Source organism: Cryptosporidium ubiquitum (genome assembly GCF_001865345.1).
Source record: "Cryptosporidium ubiquitum isolate 39726 chromosome Unknown contig_2, whole genome shotgun sequence".
Classification (NCBI taxonomy): domain Eukaryota; phylum Apicomplexa; class Conoidasida; order Eucoccidiorida; family Cryptosporidiidae; genus Cryptosporidium; species Cryptosporidium ubiquitum.
In genome coordinates this window covers 118,708-131,871 of record NW_021639842.1, presented here as the reverse complement: position 1 = coordinate 131,871, position 13,164 = coordinate 118,708, and the positions used below count along the sequence as shown (strand labels likewise).

The window sequence follows — 13,164 nt, the reverse complement described above, 5'->3', positions numbered from 1 at the left end:
AAAGTGGAAATTAGTTAAGATGGAATTCAATTCTGAAAAAAATGTTAGTATTGCAGGTATCAGAAAGAAAACAAGGAAAGCAGTCAGGCCGGGAGTTGGTGAGAGTAACATAGGTATAGGGAGTACATCGATTTCCAGGCCCTCTTTAGTGGGGATAGAAAAACAAAGGCATGAGGAGTCCAATTTAAGTTCAATATTTTCTAAAAGAACAACTAATTTGAAAGTAGAAAGAAAGAGTGAGCCTGGTGATGAAAACAGGGTTGTCTCGTTAGGTCTAAATATAAGTTCTATGGGATTGAATAATAGAAATAAAGATATTGATGGAAAGAGTTCAATACTAAAGAAGAGCTTTAAAGAGGATATGATAGAACAGACGATAGTAGTGGCTAAGGAAGATGTTGAAAAGCAAGCTGAGCTAAACTCGGGTTTGAATTGCCCATTCTTGGTTGGATCTGGTTCAGAAGCTTCCTATGAAAGAAGCAACGACATAAAAACAGTATTAAGAAAGAATAAATATGATTCGAGGGTGGATTATGGGTATAACTATGGCGAAGACATGGTTTCTTTAAAAGATTTGATTTCTGGTACAAATGATGAAAGTATGGGAATGTTTTCTACAACACACGATGTTGAGGAGCTCTCCAAATGGTTTTCAAAAATGGTTAGCATATTTGAAACTTTTGGTTTGAACATTCAAGGCAATTTAGAAAAGTTAGAACAAGATTTGGAGGCTGATACCAAGGATCTTCGGAATTTTAGCGTTGATTTTGAGGAGACAGGAATTGGAAACAATGAGTTGGTGAATGAGAATAATACACAATATGACCCAATAAAGATATCAGAAAGGTACTCAGAGCTGATTAGTTTAAAAAATAAGTTATTAGAAGAACTTTCTAATGTAGAGAATGAAATCATGCTTGAAGAAATGAGGATTAAAAAAGAGGAAAGCGAAAGGAGAATTCGGATTGAAGAATACAAAAACACAAGAGAAATATATAAGGACGAGCTTTCAAGTTTAACAATAATAATTTGTTGGATTGAGGATTGTTTACAAAACTTTGTATACCCCATACAAAAAAAACAAAGTGAATACAAAATGGAAATTTCTAGAGAAAGCGAGATTCTCAAACTAATTCAAGAAGAAATCTACAAGATTGAAAAACAGGAAAAAGTAGTCCTTGAAAAGTTGCGAGAAATACAAGAGATCAAGAGATACAAAGGGGAGGAGAAAGAGATACTAGAAGAACAAATTAGACTTTCTCAAGCCTCCAAATCTGACAAGATCAAGAATGCAAACTTCAAGGAAGCTTCCATGATTTCACAAACAATCCAAGTCCTCCAGAAGGAAGTTCTGGAGCTTGAAGACAGCTATTCTAACGTACTGCACCAAGAAAAGGAATTTATGGAAAAGATTGAGAGGATTAGGAAAAGTCACCAGGATGAGACCAACAGAATGGATGCTTGCAAACACGAAATTCTCTTAAATAGAAAACAGAGAAGGCAACAACTAAAGCTGAAAGTAGAGCAACTCAAAGAGTGTAAATTTTCCCTTAATAGCGAAGCAATTTCAGAGAACATGTCAATTATACTGAACTCATTATCTGAAAAGTTTTATAGTCAAATCCACTCCGTTTTAAGCTTTGAAATTAGCCTTATGAATAAACAAGATCTAGAAGATGAGAGAGAACATGGAATTAGGGAAATACAAACTCAAAATGGAGGTAACGAGACAACCGAAACAACCGAAACAACCGAAACAGCTGAGACTATTTCCTTGTTGGAAAACCAAAAACTTCAAGCTACCAGTGACTCTGAATCTGAGTCAAAATCTAAGCCTACATTAAACAAAGAAAGCCCGCCAACTGACAAAAATGTGAGTGCCCCCGAAGACTATCATCAACCTAAAATCCAGCCAAACGAACAAATTCCGCAATTTAAAGATAGTGATTGCAGTTTTAGTGATAGTTACAATGATGATAAAAGTGGACTCGATGGTAAAGACCACGATTCTCAAGTTGTAAGCTGTGATTTAGTTGATACTTATAACACACATAATGCTGAGCAAATTGATTCAAACCTAGATCAGACAACCAAACTAGAAAGTAACAATTCCAAAAAAGAGTTTGGGGATGATGATGTCAATTGATCAAACCCCACTCCAGAATTTTTAGGTTTTTAATTTTTTTTTATTACTTTTTTTTTTTGTACACAATATTCTGTATAGATATAATTACATGCGTTTGGCGCCTAAAAAGGTTTGAAAATACCAATTAATTAGGGTGTAAAAAAGGAAAGAATCCGGTAATATAAAAATTCGGGACAAAAAAGAATTTAAGAAAGAGAGAAAACTTGACATTTTAGTCTGTTCTTCTGTATCTTTAAATTTTTTTAATTACCCTAATCGTTTTTTTTTTTTTTTTAACAAAGTGGGGTTAAGCTACTTATTTGAGATAAAGAATTGGTAATGAAGAATATTATGAGGTCACGTCCCTCATCAAGCTCATCTTTAGGAGTAAATGGGATGAGTGGATTGGGTGTGGGAGGTGGAAGTAATTTAGGAGGAAATGGAGTTGGAAGTACTTACATGGGTTCAATAGCAAAAAGGACTGAACTTACAGAACAGCAAAAGATGGAGATAAAAGAAGCTTTTGAACTTTTTGATGGTGATTCAATAGGATATATTGACGTTAAGGAAGTTAGGGTGGCGATGAGAGCCTTAGGATTTGATCCTAAGAAGGAGGAACTAAGGAAAATATTGTCTAATGTTGAAATGAATAACGGAATGGTTAGCTATAGTGAGTTTTATGATTTGGTTGAAACTAAAATTCTACAGAGAGACCCAAAAGAAGAAATCATTAAAGCTTTTAAGCTTTTTGATGATGATGGAACCGGGAAAATTACTTTTAAAAACTTGAAAAGAGTTGCAAAAGAATTAGGAGAAAATATCACTGATGAGGAAATTCAAGAAATGATTGAAGAAGCTGATAGAGATGGAGATGGGGAAATTAACCAAGAAGAGTTTATACGTATCATGAGGAAGACTAATTTATTTTAGCTAGGGAAAATGTATGCCTTAAATTCCTTTTCCTTTATAATTATATTTTTAACCAAATTCACAAATTTGCATGCAATCATGCATGTAAGCTAGTAATTGTGTTTAATATCGATTTCACCTGTTATTTTCAATATTTACTACACCCAAGACGGAGTTTCTACAAACTGGACAATCTTGAGTGTTTTTGAATAATGTCTCGCTACATACTGTACATAGACAAGCATGTCTACAAGGGAGCAATATTGTTTCTCGGTTATTTGTTAGACAGATTACACAGCTTTCTGAATCTTCATTATTTTTCGAAGCTGTTATGGAATTATTTGATAGTCCAAATATATTTTGGATTTCAAATGCCTTGCCATTATAAAGTACGCACTGCCTTTTGATTTCTATCTTATTTTCCAAAACATCGTTCTTTTTGTTTGAGCTTTGCTCACAGAATGTAAGCTGAGTAGTCCCAGCACTATTAGAAGAGTGGTTTTTTGGCTTAATTTCTAATACAAAGTTCTTTTTTAAGTCTGATTTTAGGTCGATCTGAATTTCCTTATTCAGTGATTTCGGAATATGATGAGAGGATGCTGGTTTTTCAGTATTAATTAAGCTTTCATCTAAAGAATCTGAATTATATATATTTAAAATGGAGTCTTGAATACAGTCATATTCAAATTTTATTCTTCTTAAAGAAGGTACATAGTGGATTGATAAACCATTTATATGGCACTGATTTTGTACTGCCTTGGACTTTTTAATACTAATTAGCTTGCGATCTCGTTGACTATATAATGGGATTCTGGGATCATTTCTATTCGAAAACTCACTGTAAATATATTCAGAACTACTCAATCCTCTTGTTCTTTGTTCTCTCACAGGATATCGTGTTTCATTATTCTCTCTTCCTAATAAATTACCCATTCTTTCTGAGATTATGATACGTTTACCTACCCACGTCTTATCAATTCCCTCGGTAAGTTGATAAGAAATTGCATTATTTTTAATATTATAAATTTCAACACATTTGGCGCCAAAACCCCTTATATATTTATACTAATCCGACAATCTGTTGAATTAAACAAGAATTAAACTGCAAAAGAAAATAAGGGTTCGAAATTATAAATTTAAATGGATACAAAAGGTAACAATGATTACCATGTTCCCATTGTTACCAAAGCAATCTAATATCTAAAAAAGCCTGGAAAGAAGGTTCAATTTAGATTTCAAATTTTCTAGTCCCATTTAGAAATAATAGAAATAATAGTGAATTTCTCTTCTCGCAAGCACGTGTGTGTGCTATCTAGCTAACAAACCAGCTTCTTACTCTTCTGGGAAGAATGTTTATAATCATTTCATATTTAGTTCTTCTTGGTCTTTAGAATCTGTTTGACGAGGTATTGTCTCTTCTTACGAGCAACCAAAAGAGCATGACGCTCAAAGTCAGTCATATTTGCCTTGAAAATTTTGGCAGCACTAAAGGAAAAATAAGTTAAAACTAAGTTCGAAAAAAGTAGGTTGATTCATAGGTTACTCAGGATCATCTGGCTTAAAGTGTGGTAGCAGTTGTGTACAGTCAGTTTCATATACATAGATATATTAGTAAATATAATCCCAAGTATATTATATAGTAGTGGTCAGGGATCTAATCCAGTGTATAATGATCAACATGACTGTAACATGCACATATAAATGTTTTAATCCTGAAGAAATAACACCAAGTCAGACAATACATAGTATCATCAGAATAAACCACCCAAATTATTTGAGAAGCTCATTAAGACGAACGAGACTAAGTGATGTATCTACATCATTTTGAGTGTATATCTTCGATAGGATAACCAAAATAACATTTATATTTGCTAACACAAATTGCTCATAGTATAAAGCACTTAACCCTAAAAATCCAAGAAACCAGAAACCAACCAAATAACCAATTAACTTACCATTTCTGACCATAAGTGGTCTTGTTAAAACTCTCAATGCTGGAATCCTTCTCCAAAATCTTCTTAACAGTTCCAGTTCTAGCACCACGAGGGATCTTTGCTTTGAAATCAGTAAGAGTAAGTCTCTTTAAAGGAATGCTTTGACGAGCTACATCGGTTGTTGGACCGTCAATCAAAATACGATTCATATTAATGACATCAATAATGAAGCACATCTTTCCTGTGTCTGGTCCATACTGGATTCTACAAAGGCGACCTGGCTCAACGAAACGAGTAAATAAAGTCATTTTTTATGATTCAATACCTTCTTATTGGAATGGTGATAATTTCTGGAATGTCTTAGTTATCAGAATTTAAAGTTGAAAATTCCTGCTAATAAATTATTGTATTACTAATTTGTCTTTGGTACGCGCCAAAACTTTGTTAATTCTTTATTTGACCTTGAAATATATTTGGGATTGTTAATAAATAGTAAAGCGACAATTTTATTAATTTATTTTTAATTAAATTTCGAATAACTCAAATTATAATTCAATTAATACTGAATTAATAAGGTAATTATTGAACTTTCTATTAAAAATATACTATGACTACTTACACCCTTTATTGTCTCAAGACGAGACAAACAGTTGGCGCCTAAATCATGCAGATAATGGGAGTTTTTAATCAAAAAAATTTATTAAAAAAAAAGTTAAATGTGGGGGGAGATTAGCTTAAGAGATGTAAATAAAAGCATAGCTCGTTTAGCCAGATAATATAGTAGTTAATTAGGTAAATCTATCGTAAAGCTTTGATCATTTACACAGGAAACTTTTTCTTTATCCAATAAATCACAGTAAAAGTAGTATAACCCTTTAGTAGTTGAGAAAAGTACAATACCGGTGTGCATGACAAATACATGCACTGGCCAAACCCATTTAAAATTAGATTTATTAGGAGTTATATTATTTATAGAATATACTATTTCACCATTTCTGTTTGATAGAAACACTCTATTTTTTTCGGTTAATGCAACCATATAGTTGTAGTTAGTGGTGGAGATAGATGTAATGTTTCTATCTGGTGACTTTATGCAGAATTTATTTTTAATACTGGTATAAGTAATAAGTTCATTATCTTTTGAAAAAAGAATATCAACTCCAATAATTGTGTGATTTGAAACAAGAAATACGAAAGAATTACATCCCCAGAATTTTGCATCACAAAGGTTATACATTGATTTAAATATATTGAAACGATCCTTTCTGAAATCAGACATTTTAAACATTGTAGAGTAAAGATATTTATATATATGGTTGAAGTCCTTAAAGTTATTATATTCTGCTGATGAACTGAGTGTTAATTCGGACTTAATATTAGATGTAATTAATAGAGGATTCTTAATTGGGAAATTTAATATATACTTTGGAGGTATTTCTGTTAAATTAGTAATTTCATTCGGATCAATTTCTTTTACTAAATTATTCTGAGAACGTGGTAACTCAATTATCTGCAGTGAACACAATGCATAATAGTCCAATCTCTCTGGGGATCTCTCAACAATAAGCAAATGATTATTCAGAAAATCATAATCCAAAATAACAAATTCTCTATCTGGAATGTAAAAGTTCCCGAGTGATATTTCTATTTCTCCTTTCTCGCCATTAAAACCAAAATACGAATTAATTGTCGAAGAAAATAAAAACAAGGGACTCCTTAAATACTTGTTTTTTAATCCACTCACTCTATTACTGAAGTCAAAACATTCGAGGCTTGACCTTGTCTCAATTATCTGGTAGTGGGCATCCGGGGATACCTCAAGCTCATCCAATGGAATTATTGGTGAGTTGGTCCGATTTTTTACTCTCACTTTTGTCTTGTATACGCCTCCCAATATAAGCTCATAGCTTATTTGAGCTTTAGTATTGAGCTCCCTGTTATTGTCTGCATTTTTCAATGCACTTATATACCTTATTGGGTAAGAAGGTTCAATTTGTACTACCACAACGTCATGTTCTCCACTCAAACAAACTTGATAAAAGTAACCATCCCATGTCCCAACCAAAACTTTGTTATCAATAGAATTTATAGTACAAATAGGACTTGTGAATGGCACATTCAATAAAAGTCCACACGTTGAATTTTTCTTCATAAATTACAAAGCAAAATAAAACAAAAAACGTAGTTAATTAATTCAAATTTAATTGCACACATTTCCCACAAAAATAGAAATTTCCCAGTTTACAAATAATCAATTCTCATCCATCTTTCTTTCTTTGCCTATATTTGCAATATATTTTCTAAATCCAGTAAAATTTCAAATTCTTAAATTTGGCGCCAAAAACTATGACAATTAGCCATTCCGCACTTTGGCGCCAACTAATAAGTTATATATATTTATAATAATATATAAAAAAAAAGAACCCAAAAGAAAGGGAGAAAATAAATTAAAAAGAAAAATATCAATTATTTAAGTTGATAGAGATAGCTAAAGGATGAATGCGTCAAGTGGAGGAGGTTCTTCTGCTGGAGAAGTTGTCACTCCTGAAGTTCAGTCGAAGATTACAAGCAAACTACAGGAAATATTTGGAGATGACGATGTTTCAGTATTAACAGATTACATTTGTCATATGGTAAACCATAACCAGCCAAAGGAGCACATAATAAATGAACTTAAAGAGTTTCTTTCTGACGAGGCTTCTCAGTTTGGGACCTGGGTCTTTCATCTTGTGGAGACCAGCAAAAACGATCACTCAAACAATAATGGACCGAACACCAATAATGATAATAACTCAGGTAGAAGTACTTCGATCACTGGTGATTCTCATAAGAACTCCAGTAATTCTAGCCAAAATAAAGATTCTTTGGACTTTGCAATTTCTAATGCTATCAAGAATAAATCTGGATCTGGAAGATCAAAACCTTATCAGCCAACTTCTTCACATAAAAATAATCATTCAGTAATTAATAATGAATCGTCTTCTGGTCCAATCATGGGAAATAACAGACTACCTAGAGTTAATTATAGAAATGCTCCTTACACAAGGTCCAACAACTTTAACCAATCTGGAACTCCCTACACCTCTTCTAATCAAACTAATAATGCATCAACTGGAACATCTTCAACTCATGGAAAAATTAAAATTAAGTGTAAAAATTGGCCCAATTGCGATAAAGGTGATCACTGTTTTTATATTCACCCTAGTGAGGCCTGTAAATCCTGGCCTCTATGTCCATACGGCCCTGGATGCTTCTTTATTCACCCCACTGTACCTTGTAGATATGGGTTAGCCTGTTACAATTCTCTTTGTAACTACAGCCATCCAAACGGATGGGATCCTAATCATGTTGAAGTTCCTGTCTTTAAATATGGAGGTTACAAGAATTCTTCTCTTATTATTAATAATAACAAACCGTCTCAAACTATTGGTAATGCTAACTCTAATAGTGCTGAATCTAATAATAATGACAAAACCAACTCCATTTCCATTAACCTAAACCAGGAAAATGCCGAGATACCCAGCTACGATTCTAATCACAATGGGAATGCTGGAAATTTTAACCTAGAGCCAGAGAAAAATAATTCTTTTAGTCATAATTAGCTAGTAGCATTCAATGCTCTAAAATAGTATATTCGTGTATTGATCCTCTTACTTAACTATAACTATAAAGTATATTCTAATATAATTTATTTAACATAATATCATTCATTTCTTTTCAAACATAACACTTATTGCATTAACTACGCCTTTCGCCTTTATTTATTCTTTTTTGACTTTGTAATTAATAATTTTCTATTTAGGCGGGCTTTCTAATCATAGCTTTTTATAATAGAGCATAATTAAAATTGGTGTCTACATAAGACAATATAACATATAAGGTTCAAAGTCAGACTGTAAAGAAACAAAAAAGGTTGAGAATTAGATTACAAAGTAGGAAATGCGGACAGTCTATACAGTTAATACCTGCAATAAGTTTGCAGCTCTAAGTTTGAGCGATGACGAGGAGGATCAACAGGTTGTAAATAAGCAAGAACCTGTAAAGAGTAAAGCTGTCATAAAGGAAAATTCTTCATCCTTAATTTACCCAAAGACTGAAGTCCCTTCAACTGCTCCAGCTTCCACATTTGATACAACCTCTAAAATGTCAAGAGGAACAAGAAAGGGAAATACAGTACATAGAGGTGGTAGAGGAGGCTATACCAGCACTCATGGAAGGGTATTTGATAGAAGAGACGCTTCTGGCAAAGGCCATAGGGTTTCAAAGCAAAATGATTCAGTCGAGATTGAAGATGAAGGAGTAAGTAAGGAAAAGAGGTATAACAATACTCAGCCTTCTGAAAGAAGCTCAAATGATCAATCTGATGAAAATGTTGCAGACTCTGAGGATGTTCAGGCTGAGAAGGCAGATGAAGACAGAGAAAAAGAAACCCATATGATTAGCTACGAAGAATACATGAGGAAAATGGCTCCAAAAAGACTTGAAGTACCAAAAACCGAGACTATTAAAGGCAATACCACTGCCAAGGACTTTGAAAAGGAGGGCCTTCAAAGATATATTCGTGATGATGGCTCAAATACTAATGCACCCAAGAGCAACAAGAACAGGACAAACAAAGCTGTTTCTAAGAATGACAAAGGAGTTTTCAATTACTTTGAGTTGGTGGACAAATACACAAATAGAAGCTCTTTTAATAGAAGAGGTGATGACAGAAGAAGAAGCAGAGGCCAACAAAAGCAAAATAATAACTTACAAATCAGAAGAGAAGCTCCTGATGTTTCAGATACCAGAGCTTTCCCAGTATTGGGTCAATAAACTTAATATAAAAGGAAAATGTCAATATTCATATTTGTGATCGTGCGGATAATAATTTATCTATTATAAATCTACTCAGACAGTTATGCTCTTTAAAAAACAAATATAGTAGTTTATTCTATTGTATTTTAGCTCCACTTTTGGACACATTATTGAGATCCTATAATGATATTTAGTCTTTGTATCATTTTGCATTTGTTAAATTTCTTAATTAAATGTAGCCTGATAATTCGGATGTTGATGTCTTAACAATGGATTGTTGCATATATCCTCTTTTAGTTCGTTTACAACGTATTTTTCACTAGAGAGCATGTATTCATATAGTACTGCTAGAGTGATTACTCCGTCATATCTTATTTTGTATCCATCTCCTACCGACGAGTAAATGACAATTACATCTTTTTGTGAAAAATTGTATTGATAAAGCATGTCAAATAAGGCTGAAATTGGCGTTGTCCCTTGGATACAGATAATTTTATCTTTAATACTAGAGATGTTACTCAGTATTGACATAGTATCTTTGTTTCTTAATATTTCCATCATTTTATTGGAAATGACAATATTGGTCAATCTTTTAAAGCTCTTTGTATTGATAATTGTTGAAATCTGATTTATATTATTTGAGTTACTTTGAAATGTTTTGTTTTGTTCTGACAGTTGAATTAAGTCTATGTAACCCAATATAGTACCACTTTTTGAATGTGGATAATTATATATAGAGCAGTCAGAATCATAAGTTTCTGATGTGATTGGGGAATCTGGATATTCATTAGAACCGGGTTTGTTATCAGTAGTGGGGATATCTAAAAATATGATGTCATTTTTTTTTGAATAAGATAAACATGGTTGGGTATTATCTATGAAAAATTCAGAGTATGTGGAATGGTTGTCAATAATATAAAGTCTTGAGATCCCATTTCTAATAAATTCATCAATTTGATTAGGTTCAAGCTGAGAATCAACATAGTAGATTTGAAATTCATCAATTTGAGTCATAATATCAGATACTGAAGAATTTGAAAAGACGATTCTTTTTATAAGTTCAAGCTCATAAACTGAGATAATCCCTTTATTTGAATGATGTTCCAACAATGTATATAATTCATCTCTAGTATATACCTTTTCGTTAGACTTACCAACAGCTTTATCAAGAATAACCGAGATAGGTTTTAGAAGTGGAAATAAAATGACTTGAATAAGTTTTATAAAAGGAGAAAAAAATCCTCCAATGTAAAGACCATACCTGGAACAGATAGCTTGTGGAATGATTTCACCAAAGATCATGATCAGAATTGTAGAAACAGTAAAAGCTAGCCAACCTGAAGTTAATTCTGAAATTAAGATGGACAAACCTGTATTAACTGTGACATTACCAAATAATAAAGTAACTAAAAGAAAATTTCCATTTTTTCTGAGAGGCAACAGCTTTTTTGCATAGTATGCAGCGTTCTTATCCGTTTTTGAAGAGGAGGATATTTTCAAATGCAAAAGATCTTGTGTCATCATTCCTAAAGTTAGACCAGAAAATAATGCAGATCCAAATGATAAAAGAAGAGTAATAACAATCAATGCAGGTAAAGGCAGCTCAACCACTTCTTTCATTGTGATTATTTAATTTTCCCAGTTATTTCAAGTTAACTTTGAAAATATAAAGTCTAGGTAGCTTCATTGAAATTAAGTATAAATATTTCAACTAAACCTTGAGTACTAATCCCCCAAGTCCAGAGTTTTCCTTTCCTTTAAATCATAAAAACATTAATTTAAAATCTTAATTCCCTAATTTCTTGAAAATTTTATTTTTAAACAAATCCTTCACTATATTTCTTTAAATTTCAACATATATATGGCGCCAACACTTGTATGTAAAATTTGTTTACACAAATTGAGAATTTTAAGTTTATAATGGCAAAAGCTTGTTTATAAATTTCGTTTGTTTGACTAAAATGTTTAAAATAACGATTTAATTGTTTTAGATAGATCTTTAAAATTTGGATTTTCGCACACAACCCGATACCATTTCGATTCTCAATTATTAGAATAAATGGGCGCCAATTAGTTTGTGTGTATTAGCGGGAGCTTTTGATATATAGTTCATAATACTTTAATAGAATTAAAGACTATTTGAATAATATATCAGACATATAAAGGTTTGTGCATGTATTTGCATGCACTATTTAATTGAAGAGTTGTGCTATTTTGTGTTTTGGAATTGTGAATTGGTGTTTTTTTTCCAGTTTTGGCAGCAAAAAAAATTCATGAAGTCAAATGCTTAGAGTAACTTTGAGAAAACATCCCAAAATTTCTCCTTAGTATATATCTTGTTTTTGATTATTTTTCTGAAATAAATATTATTTGGAGATTATGCTAATAAAAATAACAAATTTTCATATACACGTCAGCAATGACATTAATGTGGGGTTGGCGCCTATAAATTCTTAGGAATAATTTCTTTGAGTCCAAGTTTGAGTGAGAAATGGAATAAAAATACTGAAGTGGTAATGATAAAGAGTTTGCCAATTTAAAGTCGTGAAAAAGGTGTTCTTAGCCTAGAATTCAGATAAAAATGAAAAACCCATAGTTTCCAGATATATGAAGATGAGTACGAATTGATATTTTAATGAAAAGCAATAATACTGAATCTAAGTTGAATAGGAAAAATATGAGTGCTAAGTAAAGAAAATTTGCAAAGTGCTCCGGAATAAAATAGTTAATGTGCACAACTAAATACTATAAAGTTAATTGAAAGGTTAAAATGAATTAAATTTATAAATTTGAGTTAAGCTTTTTGCAATTTCTGAAGCTATAATTTGCAAATTAAAAGTTAATAAAAAAATAAAAAACAAAGAAATAAGTAAATATAACTCACCTGATTAGATTTTTCAACAAGTTTTGATTGCAAACTTTCAAAAGTTTTGTTAACACTTTCTATTTCACCAGTAATATATTCCAATCTTTTAGAAACAGTGATTTTTGCGTCATCTAATGACTGTTTTACCATTACATTCCCAATAAGTTTATAAATTACAGCATCAGTTTCCAATAATTCAAGCTCATTATTAACCATTTGATTTTCACTTTCTTGTGCAATCAAAATACGTCTTCTCTCATTTATCTGCTCAAATTTCTTTTGTGTTTCTAAAAATTCCTTAGTGATAAGTTCATGTTCGTTACTAGTTGATGCCATGTTTACTCTGCTCGTTCTCAAGTTTGCCCAACTTTGAAAATCCCAATTGTCACTTTTTCTTTTTTTTTTTACATTTATTTCTTTCCCAAGCTTTCCCTCTAAATGGTTAACACATAGGTGGCGCCAAAAATGGTACCCAATATATTTTGGCGCATAAGCTATTGGTAACCAACAAGAAAAAATAAACAGCTTGCAAA

The 13,164-nt window shown here is 32.0% G+C and overlaps 9 protein-coding genes across 9 annotated transcripts; 4 read left to right on the top strand and 5 right to left on the bottom strand.

Moving 5' to 3' along the window:
- Positions 1-19: 19 nt before the first annotated feature.
- On the top strand, positions 20-2,146 carry cubi_00937 (uncharacterized protein; the record flags this gene model as incomplete). Its single annotated transcript, XM_029017949.1, has 1 exon — positions 20-2,146. The coding sequence occupies one exon, from the start codon at positions 20-22 to the stop codon at positions 2,144-2,146; it is 2,127 nt and encodes a 708-aa protein (XP_028872900.1).
- Positions 2,147-2,464: 318 nt separating this feature from the next.
- On the top strand, positions 2,465-3,055 carry cubi_00936 (centrin; the record flags this gene model as incomplete). The annotated part of the gene is made up of 1 exon (XM_029017948.1): positions 2,465-3,055. One exon carries the CDS (start codon positions 2,465-2,467, stop codon positions 3,053-3,055), a length of 591 nt encoding a protein of 196 aa, XP_028872899.1.
- A 114-nt stretch (positions 3,056-3,169) lies between these two features.
- Positions 3,170-3,967, bottom strand: cubi_00935 (RING domain-containing protein; the record flags this gene model as incomplete). The annotated part of the gene is made up of 1 exon (XM_029017947.1): positions 3,170-3,967. One exon carries the CDS (start codon positions 3,965-3,967, stop codon positions 3,170-3,172), a length of 798 nt encoding a protein of 265 aa, XP_028872898.1.
- A 437-nt stretch (positions 3,968-4,404) lies between these two features.
- cubi_00934 (ribosomal protein L14) lies at positions 4,405-5,276 on the bottom strand (the record flags this gene model as incomplete). The annotated part of the gene is made up of 2 exons (XM_029017946.1): positions 4,405-4,519; positions 4,990-5,276. The coding sequence occupies 2 exons, from the start codon at positions 5,274-5,276 to the stop codon at positions 4,405-4,407; spliced, it is 402 nt and encodes a 133-aa protein (XP_028872897.1).
- A 476-nt stretch (positions 5,277-5,752) lies between these two features.
- Positions 5,753-7,120, bottom strand: cubi_00933 (uncharacterized protein; the record flags this gene model as incomplete). The annotated part of the gene is made up of 1 exon (XM_029017945.1): positions 5,753-7,120. One exon carries the CDS (start codon positions 7,118-7,120, stop codon positions 5,753-5,755), a length of 1,368 nt encoding a protein of 455 aa, XP_028872896.1.
- Positions 7,121-7,463: 343 nt separating this feature from the next.
- On the top strand, positions 7,464-8,570 carry cubi_00932 (uncharacterized protein; the record flags this gene model as incomplete). Its single annotated transcript, XM_029017944.1, has 1 exon — positions 7,464-8,570. The coding sequence occupies one exon, from the start codon at positions 7,464-7,466 to the stop codon at positions 8,568-8,570; it is 1,107 nt and encodes a 368-aa protein (XP_028872895.1).
- A 337-nt stretch (positions 8,571-8,907) lies between these two features.
- Positions 8,908-9,783, top strand: cubi_00931 (uncharacterized protein; the record flags this gene model as incomplete). Its single annotated transcript, XM_029017943.1, has 1 exon — positions 8,908-9,783. One exon carries the CDS (start codon positions 8,908-8,910, stop codon positions 9,781-9,783), a length of 876 nt encoding a protein of 291 aa, XP_028872894.1.
- Positions 9,784-9,990: 207 nt separating this feature from the next.
- On the bottom strand, positions 9,991-11,385 carry cubi_00930 (uncharacterized protein; the record flags this gene model as incomplete). The annotated part of the gene is made up of 1 exon (XM_029017942.1): positions 9,991-11,385. The coding sequence occupies one exon, from the start codon at positions 11,383-11,385 to the stop codon at positions 9,991-9,993; it is 1,395 nt and encodes a 464-aa protein (XP_028872893.1).
- A 1,037-nt stretch (positions 11,386-12,422) lies between these two features.
- Positions 12,423-12,967, bottom strand: cubi_00929 (prefoldin-related protein; the record flags this gene model as incomplete). Its single annotated transcript, XM_029017941.1, has 2 exons — positions 12,423-12,449; positions 12,650-12,967. 2 exons carry the CDS (start codon positions 12,965-12,967, stop codon positions 12,423-12,425), a joined length of 345 nt encoding a protein of 114 aa, XP_028872892.1.
- Between the last annotated feature and the right edge of the window lie 197 nt (positions 12,968-13,164).